This window comes from Neodiprion pinetum, chromosome 4 (assembly GCF_021155775.2).
Source record: "Neodiprion pinetum isolate iyNeoPine1 chromosome 4, iyNeoPine1.2, whole genome shotgun sequence".
NCBI classification, from domain to species: Eukaryota; Metazoa; Arthropoda; class Insecta; order Hymenoptera; family Diprionidae; genus Neodiprion; species Neodiprion pinetum.
The window spans coordinates 25394489-25419964 of NC_060235.2; the positions used below are offsets into that span (position 1 = coordinate 25394489).

The 25476-nt window shown below is 38.8% G+C and overlaps 2 protein-coding genes and 2 long non-coding RNA genes across 17 annotated transcripts in view; 3 read left to right on the forward strand and 1 right to left on the reverse strand.

Annotated features, from left to right (window-relative positions):
* Positions 1 to 5129, forward strand: part of form3 (formin 3) — a 33389-nt gene extending 28260 nt beyond the window's left edge. For both annotated transcript variants that reach the window (XM_046624323.2, XM_046624324.2), the window contains exons 16-24: positions 378 to 493; positions 585 to 723; positions 806 to 940; positions 1039 to 1189; positions 1325 to 1449; positions 1549 to 1686; positions 1762 to 1916; positions 1995 to 3731; positions 4769 to 5129. In XM_046624323.2, the coding sequence (XP_046480279.1) occupies positions 378 to 493; positions 585 to 723; positions 806 to 940; positions 1039 to 1189; positions 1325 to 1449; positions 1549 to 1686; positions 1762 to 1916; positions 1995 to 3731; positions 4769 to 5044 (2972 nt within the window). In that variant the 3' untranslated portion in view covers positions 5045 to 5129. The remainder of the gene's footprint in view (positions 1 to 377; positions 494 to 584; positions 724 to 805; positions 941 to 1038; positions 1190 to 1324; positions 1450 to 1548; positions 1687 to 1761; positions 1917 to 1994; positions 3732 to 4768) is intronic.
* A 466-nt stretch (positions 5130 to 5595) lies between these two features.
* Positions 5596 to 23739, forward strand: LOC138190920 (uncharacterized). 2 transcript variants are annotated; one of them, XR_011177032.1, is made up of 4 exons: positions 5596 to 6043; positions 7850 to 8031; positions 19279 to 19418; positions 19837 to 23739. It is a non-coding gene; the product is annotated as an uncharacterized lncRNA (long non-coding RNA). The 2 variants fall into 2 exon arrangements; XR_011177033.1 differs by having other exon boundaries at positions 5831 to 5899.
* The window catches only part of nab (NGFI-A-binding protein homolog), a 35530-nt gene continuing 16550 nt past the window's right edge, over positions 6497 to 25476 (reverse strand). Inside the window, exons 2-11 of one of the 12 annotated variants that reach the window (XM_046624329.2) lie at positions 19824 to 19925; positions 19277 to 19414; positions 18473 to 18759; positions 17624 to 17836; positions 16926 to 17176; positions 16153 to 16258; positions 9593 to 9642; positions 7844 to 7949; positions 7037 to 7087; positions 6497 to 6758 (exon numbers count right to left, since the gene is read on the reverse strand). In XM_046624329.2, coding sequence (XP_046480285.1) covers positions 6615 to 6758; positions 7037 to 7087; positions 7844 to 7949; positions 9593 to 9642; positions 16153 to 16258; positions 16926 to 17176; positions 17624 to 17836; positions 18473 to 18759; positions 19277 to 19414; positions 19824 to 19925 — 1448 coding nt within the window. In that variant the 3' untranslated portion in view covers positions 6497 to 6614. Of the gene's footprint in view, positions 6759 to 7033; positions 7088 to 7843; positions 7950 to 9592; positions 9697 to 10334; positions 13286 to 16152; positions 16259 to 16925; positions 17177 to 17623; positions 17837 to 18472; positions 18760 to 19276; positions 19415 to 19823; positions 19926 to 25476 lie in introns of those variants that run through there. The other 11 variants (XR_006882964.2, XR_006882966.2, XR_006882962.2 and 8 more) reach the window with 11 other exon arrangements.
* On the forward strand, positions 17645 to 18683 carry LOC124218016 (uncharacterized). Its single transcript, XR_006882972.2, has 2 exons — positions 17645 to 17945; positions 18458 to 18683. It is a non-coding gene; the product is annotated as an uncharacterized lncRNA (long non-coding RNA).

The window sequence follows — 25476 nt, forward strand, 5'->3', positions numbered from 1 at the left end:
GTTTTTTGAAAAATATTAAAAGCAAGTTTCTGCTGTTACTTTGTAATTGTTTGAAAGATTTTCAACACTAAGGTAGATGACTTATTTTTCTGATAGTGAAAACTAATTCGAATTTGCAGATAACAGTTTTGTATCCCCGCGAGACTAATAAAATACTAAAGGTAAAATTAATCAGTGTTCAAGTACGCGATACCTGAAATCTTGATAAGCAATACCGGACCAGCTAGAATTCGTATATGTCAACATCTTGAACGATTACATAAGAACAAAAATCACTAGCACGATAAATATCAATTGGCAATGTTGCAATATTAGAATAACTACTATAGTACCTCTAATCTGTTAATATTACATATTTCCGTTGAATTTGTTTACAGTATGTAATCAAGCTGAAACCCCAGGTTCAGAATCAGAGACGAATATAATTGACTCTTTGCTATACGACATTCACGCCGGATTCCCGCTGAAACAGATCAATCGAGGTGACGTCAAGGTGCGTACGTCGATGGTATTCGTTTTATCCAGAATGCAATTCTGGAATATACCGAATACCAGCCAGTTATTCTTTAATTGCTTTTAACTAGGTGAGACGACTTCAAAACGGAGGTGTCACGTCGGAGGAGGATGTCTCTCTGTCGGGAGCTCAAGGAATTCGTTCCCGAGTTGGTTCCTGCTCTGGAGGACCGGACCAGAATATGGGCAAAGAAGATACTTACTCTCCAGGTAATGAAAGCACACGACCACGGCTTTGAGGTCGTTTTTTTATCCGAGTATCCTTTATCGCGGTTTTGGCTCGAATGCACAGATATCACTCCTAACGGAAGCCTCCGCCGTCGACGAAGTCGAGTACCGTCTGAAGAGGACGAAGGTAACCTGATGGACTTCTTGAGGACCTCTGGTAACGATAACATAAGGGATCGAAAGTCGTGGGGAAGTCTCGGTATGTTTATCTTGTAGCGAATGAGTTTGTCTGAATCATATAGAAATGGCAATACATGAAATGTTCGTCGGATTAATAAACTGCCGAATATTCTTTAGATCGATCCTGGGCCCGCAGAGCTCGAGGACAACCACGACGCGGGGATCTGTTGAATGCAGATTTCTCCGGAGATCGTGAACGTCCAAACTCGCCATCGCCACTCGTGGAAAACAAACCATTTCTACAGGAAGAAGAAACGAAGCCAACCGGGTATAGCGACAATTCCTCAATATAACGACCGTTACAGTTTTGCACTCAGCCCTTTGCAAGTTTTTTTTTAATCTGACAGGCATTCGATGCATTCATTGCTCAATGAGATTCATTGAAATTTTTTTAAAATTGCAGAAGGGCATGGCGGCAGAAAATTGAAGCATGGTTATCCGAAAATGAGAAGGAAGAACGAGCCGGTGAAGATCTTCAACGTCGAGCACGTCAGCTACAGGCAAATCGTCGATCATTCGAAGATTCTGGTACGAATTTACACTCCCTAATTAGCTTCCATAATTTACAAGGCAATTTTCATCGGTCGACAAATTACACGTGGTTACTTTTTCGATGTTTTCCTGTAGGTAGCGAAGGCAAAAGTTCGACGATGAATGTCGTATTTGAGGACAAACCAGTGCAGCAGGAATATACCAGAGTTTATTCCGACTGGCGTCCAAATGTCGAGGAAAGCGACGTGATGAGAACCATGGAAGCCATAGAAGGTGCAGAATATAAACGATGTAACGTGCAACACTGCCTTGTGTACCTGTGCTAAATGGTTTTTCCTTAACTTTCAGAAGCCCAACCGCAAAGCCCTCAAAAGGACAAGTCTCTCTGGCGAAAGTCGACATTGAATGTGCCAAACAGTTCGGAAGAAGCTGATCCCCGATATCTGAAGAGGCTCAACTTAAGGTCCAGCATGGAAAATGTTCTGGCACCAAGCACTTTACAGGTAATCATGAAAATCAACCCCTTAATAATGGTTCGCAGCCTATCACACGTGTTGCTAACAAATCAACTGATATTTCAGGCGATAAGAGAGGAGGAGCGTAAAAAGAACATAATCAGTTCTGTAGCGAATTCACAAACGCCTGATGATTTGACGATATACATTCGCCAGCCGTACTGTGCGCCCACGAAAACATCGACATCTGCAGAAACGAGCGATCACTTTGAACAGTTGCAGAGCCAGCAGAGTCAGAAAAAGAACACGAAGCCTGGAGGAAAGAACAACACGTCAACAGACGATCAAATAAGTGACAAAATTGAGATTGATTCGGATAATATTGAGACACCCCCGGCAACGAGGCGAGTGTTTAGCCCTCCTCGAGAAGTAAAACCAGTGGAGAAAGAACCGTGCCGCAGAGAGCGGTGCAGCAGTTCATTGCAGGCGCGAGAATCGAAGGTTCCACAGTTGAAGATAACGAATCCGCCCGTAGATCAGGGGAACGGTCACTTCGATCGGTACTCGGCGACGCGAAGGACGCGAAGATACAAGAAGAACCAGGACGCGATTCTTCACAAGGAGAACAAGCCGGAAATCGAGTCGCCAACGAACGAGGTGCCTCAAGAAAAGCCGCAGAGGCCGAGGTCGCTGTTGTTAACGTCCGAGGACCAAAAGACCGAAGACTCAGACCCGCTGCTACGCATATGGCAGAGCAGATTGCAGCAACGAAGCGCGGGGAAAAAGGACGAAATTAACACGGCTCTGAAGGAAATAACCAAGTCCGGAGAGGACCTGCAGCATCTTGCGCGGACTCCATCGAATAACGTACAGTCGCAGAGGGCCAGCCTTCGCGGAAGTCTGGTCATGCAACCGGCGCCGATAATCCCGGTAACGAACACCGTGCTGAGCCCCGTGATGCAGGAGACCCGGCCACGCGAGCCTTCGGTGATGGTGGTCGATCAGGCGAGGGCCATTCCGAACCGAGAACGCAACAGAAGCATGATAGACCCGAGCCAAGTGAAGGAGGCGTTGCGCGTAAGCGCTGAAGCCTGTCTGACGACGAACGAAGATAAAAAAATCCAAATAAACGAACCAAAGCAGACATCGATGTTTAAGACTAAGTTTATTCCGGACATAAGCGTCACCTCGAACCCGGTCAGCAAGGCCAAGGTGGAGCAGGAGTTCAACGACGAAGGTTTCGAGGAGACGCAAAGTCTCGTTTCCGAGACGCTTAGCCAGGGTACTTCGTCCGGTGGTAATTACGAAACAGACGCTCAGGATTCGGCGCACAATTCATTGCCGCCCAAGATACAGCGTGGCAACGACGAGACCGACGACAGGAACGTCGGCTCCAAGGCCAAGGCCGTCAAACAGGCATCAAAGCTCCAGTCGTACGCCCAGCGGACCGCCTCTATGAAGCCCAGAGCCGAAAAGACCAGGTACCCGCCAAAACGAACAGGGAGTCTCGAGCGGGCAGAGACACCGAAAATAAAGAACTCCAGGAACGAGGTAGAACGATCCAGCTCGAGGAGCAGCCTCCGCAGCTCGAGGAGCTCCCTCAACAGCTCGACGTCGGTCAACACCGTTCGCAACATGGCTCCCAGCCATCACCAACTCGGTGGATACACTTCCGCTATTCGGGCTCTAACTACGGATCTTCGAAAAAGCCCATCCATGTCTCCGGTTTCACCGGTTCACAACAACGGTGTAAGGAAATACACAAATCAGAGGACTGGAACGAGCAGGATTCCGGCTAGTCGGAGCAGCAGCAGTGGCAGCAGCATCGGTCCTGCTGTACGGAGTGTTCCGAAGCCCGCATTGGTAAGGCTGATTCACAAAATAAGTATTCGAATAAAATAATTATGCTGCATTTAGCGTGCCATGGTGTTTCACCTTTTAGGGCAAACTGCGGCTCTACTGAAAATGATCATGTCTTGAATCATATGATGTTATTAACAAAATAAACGTGTAATTTATGATATGATTTTTGATCTAGTATATTTGATGATTCGTGCTTTTGTAATTTATTACGTGATTTTTTATACATTTTTCTCGAATTTACAGCATAAATAATATAATAAATTATACGTTGATTTCGGTCATAACATTTTATGATTTATCAGATGAACATTTTCGGTAGGGCAAGTATGTAATTGAATTGCATTTATTATTTGATTTATAACTGTAGAGAACCTAGAAACCGTCACTTCATGATTCATTTTCCTCTCATCCATTTATATATACCATTAATAAAAATGTAGGGTGTTCGGTTTTGTTTCGAATTGACGCAGAAACAACTGATCCAATTTTGACCAACCTTGACTTAGTTTGTAGTACAAACTCACAAAAGTGGCCTGCAATTTGTTTTAAAAATTTACACCTCAGAGGATGCAACGTTAATTTCACCACATAACACGAGATCGCTTGCCTGATGACTGTGATCGTAGTCTTCACTACTATACATGGAATTGCTTGTTAGGACTTCGGTTATTCAAAAACTGTTGGGCCGTTTTCCAAAATTTTTTCTCTCGGTTAATCCATCAGTACTATTTGACTGTAATTCATACCTTATTTCATGTGATCAAGCTTTTCGAGTTATTCTTTTTACACATAATTTAATATTTTTATTGATATCGGTTTTCTCTTTCAAATGTACCTACTTATTTTTATTCTCAGAATAATAAGCTTATTATATTTACGATTTACGTTAGTTATAAAAATCCAACTATTTTATTCGATAGCAGAGATTTATTAAAAATTGAAGGATTTGACAAAATTTGAAATAACTTCAATTACACTTTGAATTATGGTGGGTTTAGACAGTATTAATTAAAATAAAAATGTGAATAAATTCGTAGGTGAGTGCGTCGGATTCTTCGAAGGGGAGTAACTTCAGAAATCGGCCGGTGGTAACATCTCGCAGCAGCAGCAGCAGCAGCAGTATAGAGCCTCATTCCCAGCAGCAAAGTCGCTTAACTCCTGAAAGGCTTGCGGGAACTGGTCGAAGCCGATTACTGCAGCCTCGAGCTAGTAACATCGTGCAAAGTCATAGTTTCATGCGGCCGACAGCCGCTAGCGTTAACAAAGGCTCCATATCAAATCTTCCCAAAAGTATAAGAAGCATGGCTAAGTAGTTGAAGCAAATTTATTATACTTCGACGATGAAAATGTATATTCATTATATTATACGTATAAGTACGTTTAATTTGACGTGAATAGTATTTCATTTGTTTTTCTTTCTTTATTTTTTTATTTTGTTTATTTTTTTTTTTTTTGTTTGCAAAATGCATTTCTTTTGTACATGTATTTGACAATAATACGGATATTCGTCGTTACTGCACCAACGTGATGAGTCGGAATAGTCATAAGAAAATATAGGCATATACCTACATGCATGTTTAGCTATAGGAATATTATATATAAGTGAACAAAAATAGAAAACTTAACAATTATTCTATATGCATGTTATATAGATAAATTCACAAATGAACATAACACGAGCATACATAATTTAACATAAAAATATATATATTTTGAGATATTTAATTAGAATATATATATAATGTATAATGCATATGTATTTATCGAAATAATAATTTTTAACTTCGTTTTCAACTTTGTTAATACAATCTGAGTGATTTTCGTCACCATAGTCAGTGAATAAAGTACAGCGAACTGTACAAGGTAAATCTTAGTTACGGGTTTCTATATTATCATCGGAGCCTTAAACGGTGAAAATACGAACGCTTTTGCGATTTTCGTTTATTTCTGAAATGTGAATAATTTCTTGACGCCTCGATTCAAACGAATATAAGGATCGCATGTGGATAGTGCGCGGTTAGACAGAATGTAGCGTGAACGTTGCAAACCGTTCGAAGTGTTCAAATCTCAGAGCGATCGATAATAATCGACGCTGCCGCGTGACTTGGAGAATCGTCAGTTCGGTTGTCCTCACTTGTCATCGGACCGCCGGGCAATAAACACGCGAGGTAGGTACCTGAATTTGGCTGCGTACGAGTGTTTGCGAATACGTAGAATTTGGTCGGAATGAGTGTGAGGTATTGGAATTTAATAAATAGATGCTACCATGACGGAAAGTAGGAATAAAGGAAGGGAGGGAAGATGCCGGAAATGTACGTATCAACTATACTTATGATCAAACAAACAAAAGTTCATTCTGGAATCATGTAAACATCCGCCATTTTGATTTCGTATTTCCGAATTGGTATCCAATTAACTCAGCGACTTAAAAAACTCGAAACAGGTTAAAATTCTTGGCCATTAACTCGATCGTGTACATACAAATGATGTTATAACACTGTCAGACGAAATTGGCTTGTTTCTGAAGAAATAATTTACTCATAAATGAAAACACTTTTGCTCCGACATAGCAATGCTGAAATCCTCAGAAATATATGTTTACAATTTCTTTTATAATTAGTGGCATTGGATCTGTGGGACAATGGAAATTTCTTGGATACTGATGTTTCAACAAAATGCATTCAATTTGTTTATCATACTTTTGTAAATAGAATCGAATGAAATCAGATTTTCAACTTTGCAATGCCACAGCAATTCAGCATGTGAAAAATTTCAATTATACGTAAATTTTAATAAAACTAGATAACAGAGTATAACGCATATACATAGAAAATAGAAAATAAAATAACAATAACCATATATGAATGACATTTTATAATATTATCACGACTCAGACTTTTCATCTGCGGTTTCTTCTTTTATTTGAAGTTGAGGCGCACATTCCATAGAGTTCATGTGAACTGGTGGTGACATCCTAAGAGCTGGATTAGCCACAGCTATTATGTCATCGCCCCGCGATGCGATCACCTAGCAATAAAATTTCGGGAATCACGTCAATTATCCAAACCTCACAACAATTTTTTCTTGGACTCGATCGGTGGATTTTACAGAGTTTGAAGATGTCGATGAATAAAAATGAAACTTGGACGTTTGCTTATAACGACGATGAGGGTGGTAGAAAATAGAGTTGTTTTTGTATACCTATTTCTTATAAAGTTGTTAGCGATGTTTGTTTGCAGTTTATTTTGACTTATTTACTGGAATATCGAGTAAGGTGCAATACCAAAAGCATATATTATGCATACCTTCAAGTTGAAGTCATTCTCTTCGTTACTATTATCAGCATCTCCCTCATCCTAGAAAAAATAAGTTGAAAATTTACATTAACCTTCAGTATGATCAACTAACAAAACGCTGAGAGTCATTAACATTAAGAAACCCGCCACAAAAAGTTTCATTCTAGTTGACAATGAGATGTATGTGGTATTAAGTCATTAGGACAATTAAGTCAACAAGATTCACGACGTCATCGATGAATCTCATGCATTTTGACCTCCTGAGTACAAATTTCTTTTTAGTTTTTCGAATAAACATGTAATTCGATTTTGAATTGTTTTTTTTTTCTTTCATTGATCGAACGATGAAGAGCAAAAAAAAAAAATCTGAAAAACTACAGATAGCACGAGTACATCAACGAAAACATTTTAATCTCTTCTGCTTTTACCATATTTTGATATAAAATACGACCAAACGCCTGCATGTAGCTAAATCACTTTTAATTTTGTTCATCCTTGATTGATAATGTGTTTGAAATGCGTATTTTTGAAAAATCGTAGGCAAGGAAAGAGTTTTTTTGTTACAAGTTACTGAGAAATTTATATTCGAAAGGTCAGAATGTGATATCTATATAAATACTTTTCTTTTGAGGTGTTTACAGTTCCCGATGTCCGAATTTTTGCCGATTATGTTCTTCCGATGGTTAATCGGTAAAAAACTTTAGTAAAAAAACGATTCAAAATTGTATAACTTGTTTCTTCTAGACCACCCATACTAGAAATATAGCGTTTCGCATAATTAAAGGTTCAATAAAATGTGCTAAAAAGTAAACTTACTTGCAGAGATGGAGGTGCATCGTTAGAAAAGGAAAACTGAGTGTCCGAATCACTTGCGTCTGGACTTGCATTGAATACGCCGTTACTCTTCCTGTGCCAAACGGGACTGAAACATCACAATTGACCGCGCATTAAACATCACATCTGGAGTATAATGGATATGGAACTTCAAATAGAGCTGATTGATGGTAAGTGCAAGCTGTTTTATGTACGAAATAATTGCTATATTATATAGGACATGTCACGTGAACTATGTATTGATATATTTTGACACCCTAATCAGAGAAGTAACGAATTCGAAGCTTTCTTTTTGCATTTATAACCCAAGATTACAGTTTCGGACTAGAAGAAAATACCTTCGGACTTAGACGGTTTACAGATTTACAAGTTGCGAAATATACGAGTATACACAATTACAGAGTTTTCGGGATTTTGGGCTCCCAAGTGCATTTTTACACTTAACAATATTGACCCGTTAAATAGGGTGATAAAAAATAAATCAAATAGTTTTTTTTTATTTTCGTGGTGCATCGTTTAATAAACACATAATATATAACGATGTTTCATAATGTACCATAGGTCTATACAATTCATTATTATAAGATTATTTCAAATCGTGGGTCTATGTGATAACTCGCCTGTTCAACGTCGCAAAACTTCTGATTCGTTTGCTTAAGCCTACAAATCAAATTCGTACACACTTCACGCCACAATATATTATGTTGCAAATATTTTTTTAGTATTAGGAGTTTGGTTCATTTCTTCATTCACTTATTCGATGATTCACTTCTTTAACTCACAATCAGAGTTGAATACAAGTCCGACAAATCGATTGAATCACGTCTGAACAACACTGTGATATATTTTGTTTTGTGTTGGGAAAAACGCGAGCTATATTTTCAGTGATTTAAAATCGTATAATAGTCATAATATTAATAATATGGTAATAACTGGAACAAAAAATCCCCACGTAGTTCTTCTGAACTTATTTACTTACCTAATTTTGAATCAATCGAATGGTAATTTCGAATCTGGATAGCGTAAATTTTGTCGAAACTGACGTATCCACGGATCGCTAAACATTAGTAGAAGTCTAAAGCTTGTTTTCACTTTCAATTTCTTAACATCGTTTCGGCTAAGGCCAACACGACGATACGGTAACGATCAAAATTATGGGTATATTCACTAGGGTTTCAATGTTTTCACGTTCAACTCGCACTGTGATTACAGTCACCGACATCGACAACATGTTTACACAATCAGTGTATTACACGTTCACATGGTTCTCCGCAAATAATGGCCTGAATTTACTGCCTGCATGATTCCAAATGACTTTCGAAACGACTTGACGTGACTATTTTCATTAAGATTCAGGTAAATACGATTTCGAACGATCACAGAAGTGACTAGAAAACGTTTCGAGCGATTTTTAATAACTTCACGTTTGTTGCTGTAACTGTTGCTGTATAGAGTGTCAGGTGGATAATGTATTGAAAGCTGAAACAATGGTTTACTCTAACATCCTCTATTCTTATTTATATTGTCGGACGTTAGATGTAATTGTCGCCGGATTCAGAATACAAAAAAGTATGTAACTTGGTCTAATTGGTAACGCGATGATGAGAGCTGAAGTGTAGAAAAGTAATTTTATTCGTTTCTTATGATGGCAGTTTTTTTTTTTCGCGAACTTGTTATTCAGGGACCGCTAAAGAGATACGCTATTCTATATTCAAAAACCGAAATAGTCACCTTGATGATCTGTGCCGCTTCGTCGTTGAGTTGCTAACGTCCAGCATTGCCTGCAACACCAAAACTGCTATAGGCAATCAAAGTTACCAATATGGATGGCCCACCTAGAAAAACACATTGGTGTATCCGAGAGCAAATATGTTGCGAATTTCGGACCTACTAGGCGGGGGTTGAGTTATTATTGTTATATACAAAGACAGCGTGATGTAGCTTTCACAGAACTTAGGCTGCAGAAATAAAACGACGAATTGCACAAATCGGTTAATTTAAGTAGAATTAGAACAAGCCGTTTGAAAAGTGACTAAAATACCAACTTTTTAAGACAGCATAGCAGAGAATAATGGCCAAGTGTTATTTATCGCTATAATCTTATAAGCAGGCTAGTTATCCTAAGTTTTTAAGGCTATTACAACGTGAAACATCCAACTAATTACTTGGTACTTCTTCACCTGATTATCGATCTGACACTTTGTTATTTTGAACGATTCAAGTCGACTAATTCATATTTTAAAAATCGAGGAAATCGCGGTTTCATTTCGCAGTTATATGACAGATGGAAAAATCAACCATAAGGATCGACCGAAGAAAATCGTTAGCGATATAAATGAGTAACAATAATCATGAAGAGAGTCACGATTATTTCCACTGTTTTCAAATATCATATATCATGTATAGTATTAAAGTTCGAAACCAAATTTTGAATGTTCGTATGTTCGGATGTCCGGATGTTCAAAAAGTGACGTCATCGATCTATACAGACGAAAATCAGCTAGCCGAATTCCTCAGTCCGGAAACAACCGCGCAGTAGAGCGGACGTATGAGAATCGCGCTCCGCAGATTTCGAGTACCGGGTTCTCTACCTCCTGGATCCTGCGCTCCAGGTCCGCTACCTGATGAAACTCGACTTCCAGGACAAACGCTCCGTGGTTTCTGCGCTCCAGGTCCGCTACCTGGTGAAACTCGACCTCTAGGACAAGCGCTCCGTAGTTTTGGCTGTCCAGGTCTTTTACCTTGTTGATTTCGACCTCCAGGACTAGCGCTCCGTAGTTACTGCACTCGAGGTCCGCTAAATAACGAAACTCGACTTCACGGACTAGCGGATTAACACTTATTACCCATTGAACAATCCTCAAGCAGCGAGGGTGTGAGGTATCTGGTAAATCTCGTATCATCTGAAACACTGACAACGAGTAAGCGAGCCCATGAGCGCTAAATCCAGCTACACTATAGGTATCCGACCCCGAGCGAACTTTAGCGAGCGAGGGTTTTAAAGCTAGTTAAAACTAAAATTTAATTCCTACCAAAACTTCCTCTGCATAATAGTCGCAGAATTTCTTTTCCTGCAAAAAAATGGCCACCTATTCGGTGTGCGAATAGATGTAAAGACTGTAAGTACCGGTCGCCGATTAGTTGTAAACTAAACGAGTTTCAGAAAGCCTGAGTCTACGGTCACGATGCCGATACATATTTTGACTGGTTCCCGTGGAAAGATTGTTGACGCCACTATATTTTTGAAGACGAGTTACGCCCCGTAGTTTGGTACCTCGAATCCAATAATTCGGGAGAGAATTGGAGTCGGATAAACTGTAGAGAAAGGGAAAAGTAAAATAAAAATAGGTGAAACAATTGTTGCGTCAACGGGTATCAAAGAAAACAAGCCTAAGTAATGTGACCCACTATTGGTTCTAGTCCTAGTCGATTGCAATGCAGATGGAAAGATATTGCGATGAAAAAAAAAGATCAGTATCCTCGCGCTATATCTCCAGTCTTGTCATGGAAGATAGATTGAGACAAACAGGACAAAAACCGAATCGTTCGTGTATCGTAAAAAAGTTTCCGTTTGTCGTGCAGAAAGTACGGACAAAAAGAGGAATACGAAAAAGTGACCAACAAAAAATTACCTCGAAAAAGGCTCCTGATATATACGAGTCCTCGATTGTACATATCTACACGTATGTTATTGTCTGCTGCAAGCCGAACGGTCCATGATATAATACCTGAAGGTTCGCCAAATAACAAACAAGTTATTGTTGTTTATGCAACTGATATATTATTTCAACAGTTACAGCAATGGTAACAATAACAAGATTATAGTAACAAAACGGATTTAATATGATCGACAAAATGATGCACATTTTAAATATTTATAATTCAAAATCGAGTATTTTCATGTCACATGAAAACATGAGTACTATCGTCAGATATAAAAATAAAGTCAATATCGGTTAATTGTAAAGCGTGATGTCGAATCAATAGATGAACCTCTTCGCTTACGTTGAATAACTACAGACTATAGATGAAAAGTCAGTTCTCAATTCACGTAAAACTTTCCTCGAATTTTTGCTACCGTAGTCATATTCGAATGGTTTGTTTTGTCGAATGACCATTGTGAAACGTTGCCGGGCAGTTGGATTTGAAATTGAGGGAAAAAGATCTGCAATTGAAATACCGAAGACGGTGACATCGTTGGTTATTCGTTTTACATAGCGTAAATAGAGAGATAAAATCATTCGTGTGTAAAACTACATTAAATTGTCCGTAATTACTTGTTCGAAGAGGTACATGATGCAGAACGTCTAGGCCCGGTAGTTCTTCTTCAAGTGGTAAACACAATTATCTGTGGCAATCAAATTGTGACATTATAACTGGAGTGCGCTGTGATTTTGCCGTTATATTTATGGTCCCGTGATACGGACAATTATATTGCGGGTCTTACCCACTGTTGTTTGAGTATCACTATCCAAAAACCCGAAGCCTCGCCGATCCATGAGTTGCTAAGAATTGGGATTGCATGACTTGCAAAGGCGGTTTGCGGGGCAATCCAATCGCTGACACATTCTCAGGTAGAATTCTGGACTCTACGTAGAATTTGAAATTCTGGCTTCACCTACAATGCGTTGGTACGTATCTCGTTAGTTGTTTCACTTCGGTTTATAGATAATTATTCTGCAGTCTAAGAGAAATATTGTACCAATTTTCCATCCCTACGGTAACTGTCGTACATAATAATCTATCAGAATACAGTTCGTGATTACAAATTATTTGAAGAAATGTCGCGTTGTCGTTTCGTCAATACGTCGATCGTGGAACAATACATGTCAATTAAATTCTGTCCTCCTGAAGTCAAGGTGCACACCGTAAAAGAAAGTCACGTGAAGTCGTCTGGCGTCCCTTGATTTGAAACGGTATATTTCGACAAACGTAGATAAATTTACACACGTACTAATTCGACACTGACCGTTCCAGTTGCAGAAGAAATTCTGGTTTACGTAACGTAAAAGTGTCGGATTACCTGAGAGGTATCAGGCACGACTGAATTCTGTTTTCGACGATCCTTGTGCGTATCTTGAGGCTGCGTTAAGACATGATCAGCATGTATTCTGTGTACGATTCGCCCAGAAAACGGTTAATCCTTTAATAAGATTCCTTATGCCCGAGACGGACGTTCCTCGCAATCATTACTTTTACTATCATTCTGCGGGAAAGCATTGCCGCATCCCAGTTGCGTCCACGTGTCTTGCTATTCCAGGTTTTTCACTCGTCAACGAGCCAAGACTGACGTAAATTATCACGGAATCCGTAAATCCCATTTCCGTACTTGTTACAGCTGCTTTCCTGTTGATGTTCCGCCTTCGGCGGCGTTAAAATGCAGGACGTGGTTGAATTTTTTCCGTCTACCCTTAGCGTGTAAACCTGAAGGAATTAATATGCAGGAGAATTTTTCACGCGATTTTCAAAGGGTAGAATTATGTACGCCTCACCGTGTTTTCCTCCGTTTCAATTTTCAAATATTACGGAGTACTGGCTTCCTTTTTATACACATGCGAAAAACCAATTCCCGTAACACAAAACACACTGTATGTATAAACTTCCCATTTCAAAACCGAACGCAGCGAAGTACCCCTGATCTAATCATATGTACACTATTATACCCATGAAACAGGTCAATTTCAACTCTCCAGTCTCAACACACTTTGATTAAAAAAAAAAAAATAATCAGAAAAAAATATGTCACGAAATCTACGCACGTATTTAATAAAGCCAATCGGATTTACAAAATCCTCACCCACGTATACAGAACAATGCGAAAAACGTACCAACACTAATTAGCAATCTTTTGCCAATCGAAGTACTTAAATATCATAGCAATTCTGTGTAGAATTTTAACAACGTGTTGTAAGATTATATGGGAGTTTGTAACACGATTCTTTTTGATCCAGTTCGACCATGAAAGAATTAATATCTCCCATAAAAATGTCAAAATTCATGAGCACAGTTTTGGAGAAAATAGATAATTCACAGTAAAATGGTTATTGTTCATGCCGGTAGAACTTTCTACTAAAATAGGGTTTACTATCGGAAAAGTAGTGCCAAGCGCACGGAAAATTTTAGGAATGTTTAGTATCAAGGGGAAAAAAAATAAAAAACAAAGGTAACAAAATTAAGAGAAATGATGTTCAATGCTTGTAGAAAAATTATTCGTAAGACATTTTGTGCTGTTTGAATCCTCAGTCACTTACTAACAGCGTCGAGTTGCAACGCGATATACCGGATTATAGACAGTGTTCAGCGAGTTGATTTATAAAACAATCGTATCAGAAATTACAAACAAGCGATAGTTGGAAATGCTTCGATGATCATGGTGAACAAATATTCAGATCCGGATCTACAAATTTTTATAATGAGACGCATTTTTTAAAAATAAAACAATGTTCCAAAAATAGTATGTTTAATCCGCTTATTTAGCTTAGCTTGTGAAATTTTTGACACGAATTTTTTTGCCCAATTGAAAATGCGAGACACGTTTTTTCCTGACTTTTAAACGTGGCTCGCCCCTCAAAACTACGATATAAACGTAAACGCGGCAACTCTAATGATCTACACAATATTTGATAGCACTGGCACTTTTACGGATTCAGAAAAATAAATTATAAAAAAGAAAACCAATCAGTAAGTATTTCAAACCACGAGGAAATACAAACTATCTTTTCGATGTTGAAACACGTTGAATAAAAGTAAAATTAAAGTGAACGTTTAAAAATTAATAAATTACCTTCACAGCTTGTTTAGTTTGAGTTCGCAATTCTTTATCATCTCTAGAATTATACTTGTAAAGTATCCGCATCCATCAGAAGTTATTATCGCGTTTAATTCAATTCCCGACTTTTGCATGATTACAGTCAATTTCTTAAGTGAAAGAATTGCACCTGATGAAAAAATTTACCTCACATAGTTTAGTTTTTCCAAGATTCCCGCCTCGAATAAGCCCGTAAAGGCATTTTATTACACGTGTCGAAATCTCACGTCAGGATTTGTGGTGTATGATTATCTCGTGTAACTCCTGCAGTTGCCACTGGTTTATAAAGATTACAATCTATAAACCAGTGGCAGGTAAACAAACTGTTATGATACTACATAAAATCGACATTTCAAGATATCTCTCGCTATGAGTAACACGCAGCTTTCAACGGTCGTTCAAACCGTAGAAGCTACTAACAATAAGCAATTTTCGAAAGAATTGGAAGGAAAACATGCACCAAAAACCACAACGATGCGAAGATTGAAATGCAGATGAGAGTATGCTAAACAACCAAGAAAAACAATTCCGGGCACCTCGCACCGCTATCAAATTTTTTGTAAAAACATGCACCTATTCTACCACGTATCTCGTAAACATAAAGTGTAGTTTATTTTTGATACGCGATTGTTTTCAAATGTTTCGATTCGTTTCTTTGTCTTCTTCTTTCCGACTAACTAACAAGTAAATAACAAGCGAGGTCGGTGAACGTGACTGCTGCGATATGTAATAAATAAAAATGGTATTCACTTGTTTTCTACTTTTGTTGTTTTTTTTGCGACCAATTAATTCGTCGTTAAACTGCTTACTGACTACTTCAGTGACGATAACCATTAACCTTCGAGGACAATGTTTTCCTCACGATCCTGTTCTTCATTCGCTGGTACTGTAATGTAATGCGTGCGGCGTGCAAGTGTGTGAAATGCGTGTGGATCACGTATACAAGAAACAGAGCGCACGTATCTGTACTGCGAAAAATAAGCATGATGTTCGCAAAAGTACATCTTGGAGTACAAGGAGTATCTGGAATTCATAAACAGGTAAAAGACCGCGGGATTTGGAATTCATTAGGGATGTGCGTTTGATCGAACAATCTAGATTTTGATTAGTGGTTTTTTCAATCGATCGCGTACTCGATCAATCGAAATTTCGATTAATTATTTCTTCGATGATCAATCGTTCTTCCGATTAATCGATTTGTCGGCTCTCGCAGCGAATTGGTCGAGCCATCGATGAATCGTAAAGATATATAATATCTAACCTGCACCAATGGGTTAGTAAGGTATTTCGTATCAAGGAAGTGCGGACGAATAAAGCGGAAATAAAACAAATATGATAGCATACTTAACCTTTGATTCGGTCCGAAGCGGTATGGAGGGTGTGAGTCATTATTAATGTGCATATGGCTGGGTTAGTTAAGCATGCTACAGGAGCGATGCACGAGTGATCAGAGTGATCATTTTATCAGATGGGGAGAGCTAACCTGCGTGGAATCCTCACTCTCACCCTCTAGATCGAGACGATACCGTTTCACCCTGTCACCGTCACCCGCGTCCTCGCCGTTCTCTCGCGGTCTCATCATCGAGATGCTGAAAATGATTTCGTTCTCAGGGTCTTGCATTATCGTTAGTATTTCTCCCAAGTCTGGGTTTTCGAAACTTTCCTTAACTAAACAATTGTAGAGGGTGTATAAAAACGGGCGGAAACCCTTAAATAACTCGAATAGGTAACGGTTCCACGAAAAATAACGATTTTGATTTCCTCCTCAGTTGGCGGTCCCGTAAGGCCCAAGACGATGTTTTTTAAATGGATCCTTGAATTTTTTAAAATGGTAACCATCCTTTTTCATAGCAAGTTCGAATTTAGAACAATTCGTTGCTTTCCGGTGTATATGATGTTGCATTTTGGGTTCGGGCCCAATTGGCCCGAATCAATTCTTTTCTCTAATCAAAAACGCCCATCAATCGATACAAATAGATCAATAAATGATGTATACTAATTAGATGAACTTATATACACAAAATTGTGATCTAATTAGATCTCTTAGATCTTTTTCTAGAATAGAAACTTTTAGCAAAAACGTTTTTTACTCAAGTTAATTAGGGGTTCCGTTCTTTTGGATACACATATACACCCAGTGCAACAAATACCTATACTCATGAGTAATGAAAATTGTTCTTCGCGTGAAAAAAACTAGTCGCAGGTACGTGTAACGCAAGAACGAGGCGGCATGTCAAGTCGGTTAACGTTACTCACTATTGACTCTTTGAGTAATGGTATCCAGAATCCCTAACGACTTGACGGGCAAGTGGAAAAAGTTCGTCTCTTCTTGTGAGAAGCGCAGGTACAAATTTACAGATCTGGGCTGCTGCCTCGTTGACCGAAACTTCGTGTAGCGTCAAAGGTTTCTCCGGTTTACGCTTGCAATCGAACCTTCCGTATATCGCCGCGTATTTTCGGATTTCATCCATACGACGAGGGTCATTTTCCGACATCGCCATTACCATCTGGAACACCGATTTCAATATTAGTGTTCACTTTGTTACGGATTTGCGAGAACATCGAAATCGGAGCGAAACAATCAGTCCCAGAAAGCTGAGCGCATGCGCCAAAGTTTTCGTCTTCTTGAACACGCTGACCAACTCTGTTTGGTTAGGACTCTGCACAAACTATCAATACGGACAAGCATTTCGAGGTTATGCTGATTTGATGGCAGGCCGTTATATTTTGGACACCTCGAATACTCAATGCAACGTAACGTCGAGACGCCTATGAATTTTGATAGCTAACGTCCAGTCGCAACTGAGTTGGTCAACCTGACAAGCAGTCAGAAAACTGGAAGTGAGTTGGATAAATCTACCAATGAAATCGCACGGTTTCGCGCACGCGCATTTGGGTGTTCAGTTGCCTGCGACTTTCAAGGTACATTGGCTATATCCTACAACAAGACCGACCTCGAGGTTTTTACAGATCTTCTTCTTGATGTTGTGTGGCTTCGGGTCGAGCGGTGGCAAACTAACTGCCAGTCGTTCAGCTGCATCCGACAATCGTTGAACCTGGGATTGGAGAAGCGCGGGAACGGGCTGAGTTGGACTACCGGGAGCACCACTCGCACCCCCAGGACTCGACGTCGTGCCGCTTCCACAAGAGGACTCGCAAGTTCCTACCTGCGAAGTTCATCTCATAATTGCGAATCACTTGAAATCACATGCTAGCCTTGAAGAAATCGCACGGCCAGCGTTATAAAGCATGCGGGAAATCGTTGGAAGTCCTGCGGTAAATTATACTTCATGGTTTTAACAGAGGAGATGACCACTCGTCACTTTGTTTGGACGACATATCCGCAACATTTCAAGATTGCTCTATTTCAAAGGATTTTACAAGATTTCAAGGGATCTTATAAGAGCTAGTAAAATGTTACAAGATTTTTTTAGATTTCGAAGGCTTCAGATATTTGATACATTTCGGTGATTTTACAAAATCTTGCAATGTGTTTAGAAGATTTCGCGTGATTTACATAAATCTCGTGAACGATATACACTAGGTTTCAAAGATGGTCTCAAAAACTCCTCGTTTTTAATTCATTAATATCATTCTATAGTGATTCGCACATTTTCTATGATTCTATCTAATCCTCAAATCACTAGGAATTACCGGAGGTCGTCTTGAACGGTGAAAAATCATTGGAAATCAGAAGCAACGCAAGCAATCAATGGGAATAGTTGGACAACAGTTTTAATATTTACTTGATTCTCAAATGAATAACCCTAAAATTTCAAATTAGATAGTGAAATTCGACGTACCTGTAAGACCCCAGGACTTTGGGCACTCGGATATGATACGGAAGCACTTGGGCTCGGTGTGTGTCGAAAGGTCGTCGAAGCCGTCGACGTGTTGGCACTGGGAGGTTGAACAACCGGACTGGAGCTTCGACACGGCAAAGGTGTGAGTGGTAAAAGCGGCCCGTTGTACGAGGATTGCGTTTGACTATGGGCAGGGAACTGCGCTCTCGGACTTATGCACGGAAAAGTCATCGGTATATTAGATTTGCTGTTAGGATTCGAGGGTATTACCGGCGTTTGAAACATTGCTGAAAAACAGACACATTTTTACTCCATATCTAAATTCAACACTCCTTCGCGCAGCATTCTGCTTCGATATGAGATGTGATGACGATGTAGCTCGAGGAGAAAATACTATTCAGTATCATAGAAAAATGCGAATTAAGAAGAACAGACGAATTCTTTGAAAATTCACTAGTTGGAGTTTGAAACAGTTGGGATTTTTTCTGTCATGTTGAAAAGTATAAACCAGGAGATGGTTGAATGCGAATACAAAGGACACTGTAAAATTTATCATGATGTATTCAACGCTGATAGCATCGAAACTTTGAAAAACCATCTTGCGTTAATTTTGAGTATAATATTTCTTCGCGTGATGACGAAAAATTTGAATGGCTGTAAATCGCTTCCTCTAAAATAGTGGAGTTCATAAGCCACGGGTTTTGTTAACAATTGAAAAGACGTTATTTTGTGAACCAGAAGCTAGTGTATAAGTTGCCCGTTCTTCTTGCAGAGCCGAGAAGATTATTATTTGCTTCAACTTACAGGGATTGGTCAGCCACTCTTGGAGAGCCTTCTGCAGTCTTCTGACGTGAAGTGGCTTGCTGGCCATCCCCACAAGTGCCATAATTTCTAGAAATTCTTCTTCTCCAGCATCGCACAATTGCTGGACGTCATCACCTCCTGTGCAAGTATAACAAAATCATTCTACTTATATACTTACCCAATTCCCTCGCGCACATTGGCACGATTTATTATATAATTCATGGCAGGGTAGCAAAAACTGCATGCAGTAATTCAGCAAGTGTATAATACACTTTGCAGGAAAAAAGTCTGAAATTAACGGAAACTGGAAAAAGCGATGAAACCCGCGAGTTCAATTTGCTACATCAACTTGGAAAGCTCACTGTAAGGCTACACAATCTATTACACGCTTGAAATATCAACGAAGCCACGTTTCTTGCTTGAAAAAAGAAAGAAAGAAAGGAAGAAGGGAAGAAGCGGTCGGTGTTACCCGGAGAAAAATTCTTTGCGCGCAATTTCTTCTTCTTTGTTATTTTTTTATACTTTTTAGCAAAAAAATATCACGTACCCATCTCTAACAGTGTGTCGTAGTATCCAAGGAGAGAAGCACGCTGCATGACGCGGTACAACTGAAGTTCGGCCTCGTTCTGCGGCACGGAAGTCTGCACGACTGGAATAGAATAACAATGACGAGTAAAACAAAAATAAATTATCTGTATTTGCCCAAACATAAGGATCGAAAACGACATTGCAAAATGTATCAGACGCGGTTCCCCGTCAATTTCTTTCTTAACTGTTTCTTGTCGTCGATGCTCGGTCAGGTTTTTATCTATACGCAATTGGCACGTGTTCGTTATACGTTTGCGTGTGTGAATGTACGGATACAACGGAGAAAAAAGTTGCCGTTTTTTGCTCCGTACAGCAGGCAACTCCTCGTGATATAACCGCACGGATTTCTGATCGTCATTCTTTCAGAATCCACGACGGGTTCCAAACATTTTATATACGTGATATATCTCATCGTTTTACGTGTAGATCGGAGAATCGAACTAAATTAACTCAACAACAGAGTGAGGTAATTAATGAATAAGCTAACGGCAGAAAAAAATTTTTGTAAGGCAAAAATTTGGGAGCATCTAGGTATGATCGTTTTTGTACTCTACCGCAAGTCGAGCAGTAATCATCGATAATTTATTGAACGAGCCATGACGCCCACATGGTGCATCTCATTATTCCTGATCTACCGTACATTCGCTCTTTGCTAGATTTGGCTAGCTCGCGAAGGCAATCGATGCTCTGTTGAACGTCGTTTGTCCCGACAAAAAAAAAAGAAAAAAAAAAGAAATAAATAATCAAAATAAGAATCTGACTTCAATTTGGAATTTTAAGTGTTCTGATTTTTCACAGTTCTCTATATTGAAAACGCATATTTTTGGAAACATTTTTTAGGGGATTATTTTCTCCGCAATTATTATATATGATTACTGTTGGACGTTTTCAGATGTTAGTTATCACTTACTTTGCTATCTGTGCAGTTGTTTGATTTAATCTCGAGAATTTAAAATACCAGTTGAAAATATCTATGAAACTATAATTTATACTGGCATTTCGTTCGGTTAAAAACCACAATTTATCAATTTCGTAATCAATCAATTTGATACCTTTGTGAACACTCAATCGGAGGAAATTTTCGGAAAGATCATATGCGTGAAGAAGCAATGAAATTTTGCTGATTAGACAATTTTTACAGGTTCTGAGTGTACTTTTTAAAAATTCAGAGCAACCCAGAAAAATATGCATAACTTTGAGAACAAGTTCTATAAATTTTTCAATATCTTCTTACGCGTCTTCGATGAAATTTTTAAATAATTCTTACGAGCTGTTTCTACATCAAAATTAGAGCATTTCCAGAGATATTCAGAGAATATGAGAAAAGTTACATCGTATATAATTACATGCCGGTTAGGGTGGAGGTATGATTATCTTCCTCAACATATGTTTTCCAGAAATCATTGAAAGCAACTTTAATAACGGAATTTGGGAAGAAAGCTTATCGACTAGATTTTTTCAGTATGTAATAATCTTCGTCTATAAGCTCGAACAGCTAAATAATATACGTGCATGATACAGAGGAAGAGTGCGTCAAGTTCATGTAATATGAAGAAAGTAACGTTTTTTGATTGAGACAATCGTATCATCTGCTTGAAAAAAAGTCATTGGAACAATAATTCGATTTATTTAGTAGAACTTACACGTTTATCTGCATCAATAAAACATTTCTTTCATCATATTTGATAATTTCTACAAATTCTTTTTTGTGTTAATATCACTGAAAAAAATGTAGGGACCTAAAATACAATATTATATAACGACCGTGCTAATTTTTATTGTGAACATGGCTGAGGTTATAATAGTTTGCTTTACGATATAATTTGGTTAAATTCGGCGTGAAAAAAAAAAAAAAACAGTTCTTACGACTATAAAATATTTCAGGACCGTCTGCTCGGTATTTCGTGTATAATAAATAAACTGAACACTACGTTTTTTTCAACGTATATGTATTTTCCTGCAAAATTGCAGAATATTCACGAAATACGACAAAGGGAGCTTTTTCTCTTGCCACCGGTTGAAAAAGAGTTGGATATATATTATATACATGTATATACATGTATTGTGTGCACGTATGCAATTGGAGAAATAAATATTACCGATGCGTGTGTAGGTGAGCGCGCGAGCATGCAGCTCATGGTTTGTATAGGTAATCCGACTAGTTTCTTGCAAATTTCGTGGAACGAGTGAAAAAAGTAGCATGCGGCGGCGTGCACACTCGTACCGCGTATAAATTAATACCATGGTGGAAAAAACTAGCCGTCGGTCTTATTACGAGCCAGTCAGTCCGGAGCGGCGCGGGTCTCACGCTATATACTCTCGTCGGCGCCCAGGTATCTCCTCGAGGAGGGATCGTCCGGGTCCGATGCAGGGTTGAATTATCGTCAGGATCGAAAAAGAGGATCGCACGGATATCACTTCGAATATGTAGCTGGTGAGAAATCACGTGGAATTGTCGAAAGACCACCGAAAACCGGTAAAATATTTGAAATCGGTGTACGATACGTAACTGTAACAATTTAAGGGGATGTCGTAGTCAGTCTTTACCGACTGAGTAAAATTTAACCTATTTTTACAATTTTCTTGGAGCCCACGCATCGGTTTTGTGAAAATACCGCGGTCAGCGTAATTCTAGATCCACACGTAGTAGGCTTTGATAATTGTCAGAATAATTGACATTTCACTCGGTCAGTAAAAACTGATTACAGCAACATCTGAAGGAGGTTGGTTGGCTAAAAATCGATACTTTTTATTAATTTTATTACGACATGAGTATTTATCAAATTATTATATTCGCAAGCCACGAAGATCTCCTTGAAATGCTGGATCAAAAGGTATTCGAATTATAAAAGAAGCTCACATATCGATGATGCGTTTCAAATCACTTCAAATTGGCTAAATGTCTAGTAAATGTGTTCGGTTTCATTCCACAATGGCTTATTTCGGCGAGGAACCTTATTTATTACAAATTTGTTTATTCACATCTTTTTCTTCAACGGTCGATTCAACATTAGTCTCTGTTGATCAGAACCAACATCAGTGCGATCTTAAATAACGATGCCAATGTGATTTAAAAAAAAAAAGTATTGTAGTAGTTAATTGCAGAGAATATTTTTCTGAACGACGCGAGTCATCGCAGAGTAAAATCGTACAAATATACTAGATTTTTAACAATTGTAGTACGATTTGAAACGAAAATACTGATATTTGAGCTCTCAAAATTTAAATTGTTTTCAAATCGATTTTTTGTTTTTCTGCAAAAAAAAAAAATTAACGAAAGAGTATCAATTCCTAACTCATGTCACACTTGACTGAACAACCCTTCGCTGCCGAATTCAAATTGAAGGATAACAAACAAATTAACGAACCCTCAAAAATGTCAATTTCCTCGATTCAACAAGTAGTGACAAAAATACGGTCATTCTGTACATCTGTGTTATGAATAAAACGTTATTTCGTAAATAATATACTAATTATTCAAATCTATCGTGAGCTAATTCTGAATCGCGGTGGCGCCTCAGCTGGTAATACACATGTATAGGTATACCTACGAGCGATTGAAAAAGGGAAGGTTTACGAGCCTCGGTGCACTCGCGTCGTAAAAGTCGGGTATAAATGAGTCCCGGGTAACGAGTACTACTCGGACTCCATTTTTCACTCGAACGTCAATCAGTTAATGATTAACCTTGCCGACAGCTTAATCGAGCGTGATTTGTGAAATAATGAAAGTTAAGGAGAAATTATCTCAAGTACCTGCATTAAACTTGCCTTGTTCTTCATTTCCCACGTGTTTTTTGATTTTTATTACGTAAACAGACATCCACCTCGAACGCTTTCCCAACAATTTAACAATGGTATAAGTGAAATGTAACTACACTTATCCAAATTTTAAAATTCTACAAAATTGATTTTGGCGTTTTTGAAAATTCGATATCGCGATTCCTCTATGATTCTCCAATCTTTCCTCATCTTCACGTCCACCAAATTATATATATGGGTGTAACGTATAACGTATAGGAATGCGCGTACGGTCACCTCTTCCATTTTCATTCCCGTATTGTCGCTGGTTTTTCCCCCTTTTCTTTTATTTCGTTTCGTTTTTCTCCTCGCCGCTCGCCGTCCCGGTCCCTCTCTAAATGGCAGTTTCTTTGGTTGGTCGAAAGGCACTTCTTCTCTCTACGAAGCGCATCGGTGTATGACGACGAGGTCCCTGCATCCACGCTCGGCTAGGGAGGTAAAGGAGGATGGAAGAGGGTCTGGGGTTGTGGTTAGCGTCCCTGGGCAGGGGGCAGGCAATATGTGCCGCCACCGGCCGGTCATTTACATAACGACTTTTTAGGTATAAAGAACTTTTTGTAAACGCGGGACGCGCGATGCGATGCGATGCCGAACCGAGCTGAGAACTCCTTAACGCACCGCTTCCACTCCGCGTCAATCTATTATATACATATTATCGAGATACGTATGTTGTACCTGTGCCGATGACGCGGTGATGCGAAAAAACGAAATCAAACTTTTGGAGAGACATTTGATTTTTTTGTAGTTGATAGAACAATCTGTACAGAAGCAAAATGGGTATAGTTACCGTTACAGTAACGATTTAAATATTTTTTTAATTACAAGAATCATGATCGTATAGGTCAGTATCATATTTTCCGCTTGCCGCAACGTTGACACTGTTTGTTTAGCTTGCTATATTTTTTCGGTCGAATAAGACCTTGTAATATCAAATTATTGTTCCACCAGCATCGATTTGGCGGAAAAGTTAAAAAATAATTAGTAGTACATACTAGATTTTGAAAAAATTCATATGTATTTTGTATCCGGAACCGTATATTTCGATTGTTGTAAAATATGAAAATAGTTAATGACTGTACATCGTAATCACACCTGGAATTTTTTTTCCGTGATGATACACGAGCATTCTTTTATGGCTTGAGGGTTACCGTTGTTCTTATTGTTGTCATTACGTACGACATGAGCGTGTATACGTTGCTGATAATGGAAAAATAAAAAGTACATTGGTAAATACTTTGCTGCCTGATCGTAGTACGTGACCTGCTTGACAAATTTTACTTATATAAGGTGCATTAGTATCCATCCAACATTTTTTGCTGCACCCTTAACTGCAGATATTCCGACCTGCTGTACTACAGCGGACATTGATCTTCGATCGATGTCAAAATGAAGGATTTTTTTCCCTCTAGTTCAGCTGTCGTAAAAAGAATATGAAGAGTGAACTTGCTTCGGCATATAAGGAATACTTTTTTTTTTTTAGAGATAGTATTTTATCGAAGGTATTATAATCAGAAATCTGCACCGCGAATAATCAGTACATGGATAATGAACGTTGCTTCTCGTAAAGTTAGAATCGCGTGTATTCAATCTGTATATAAATCTCTGATGAACGTATCTGAAATTTATCATAATATAGAAAAACTTTTCGGGGGTAAAAATTAAACCAACTGTCGAAATTCGAACCATCCAATTGCGAGCGCGTCAGAAACAAAGCAATTTTCTCAAGTTCGTGACATCAATTCGAAATGGAAGATTAGAACTTGAAAAAACGCGACGCGTTTCTCATCCTTTCTAAGAGGTTACTTTTTTTTGTG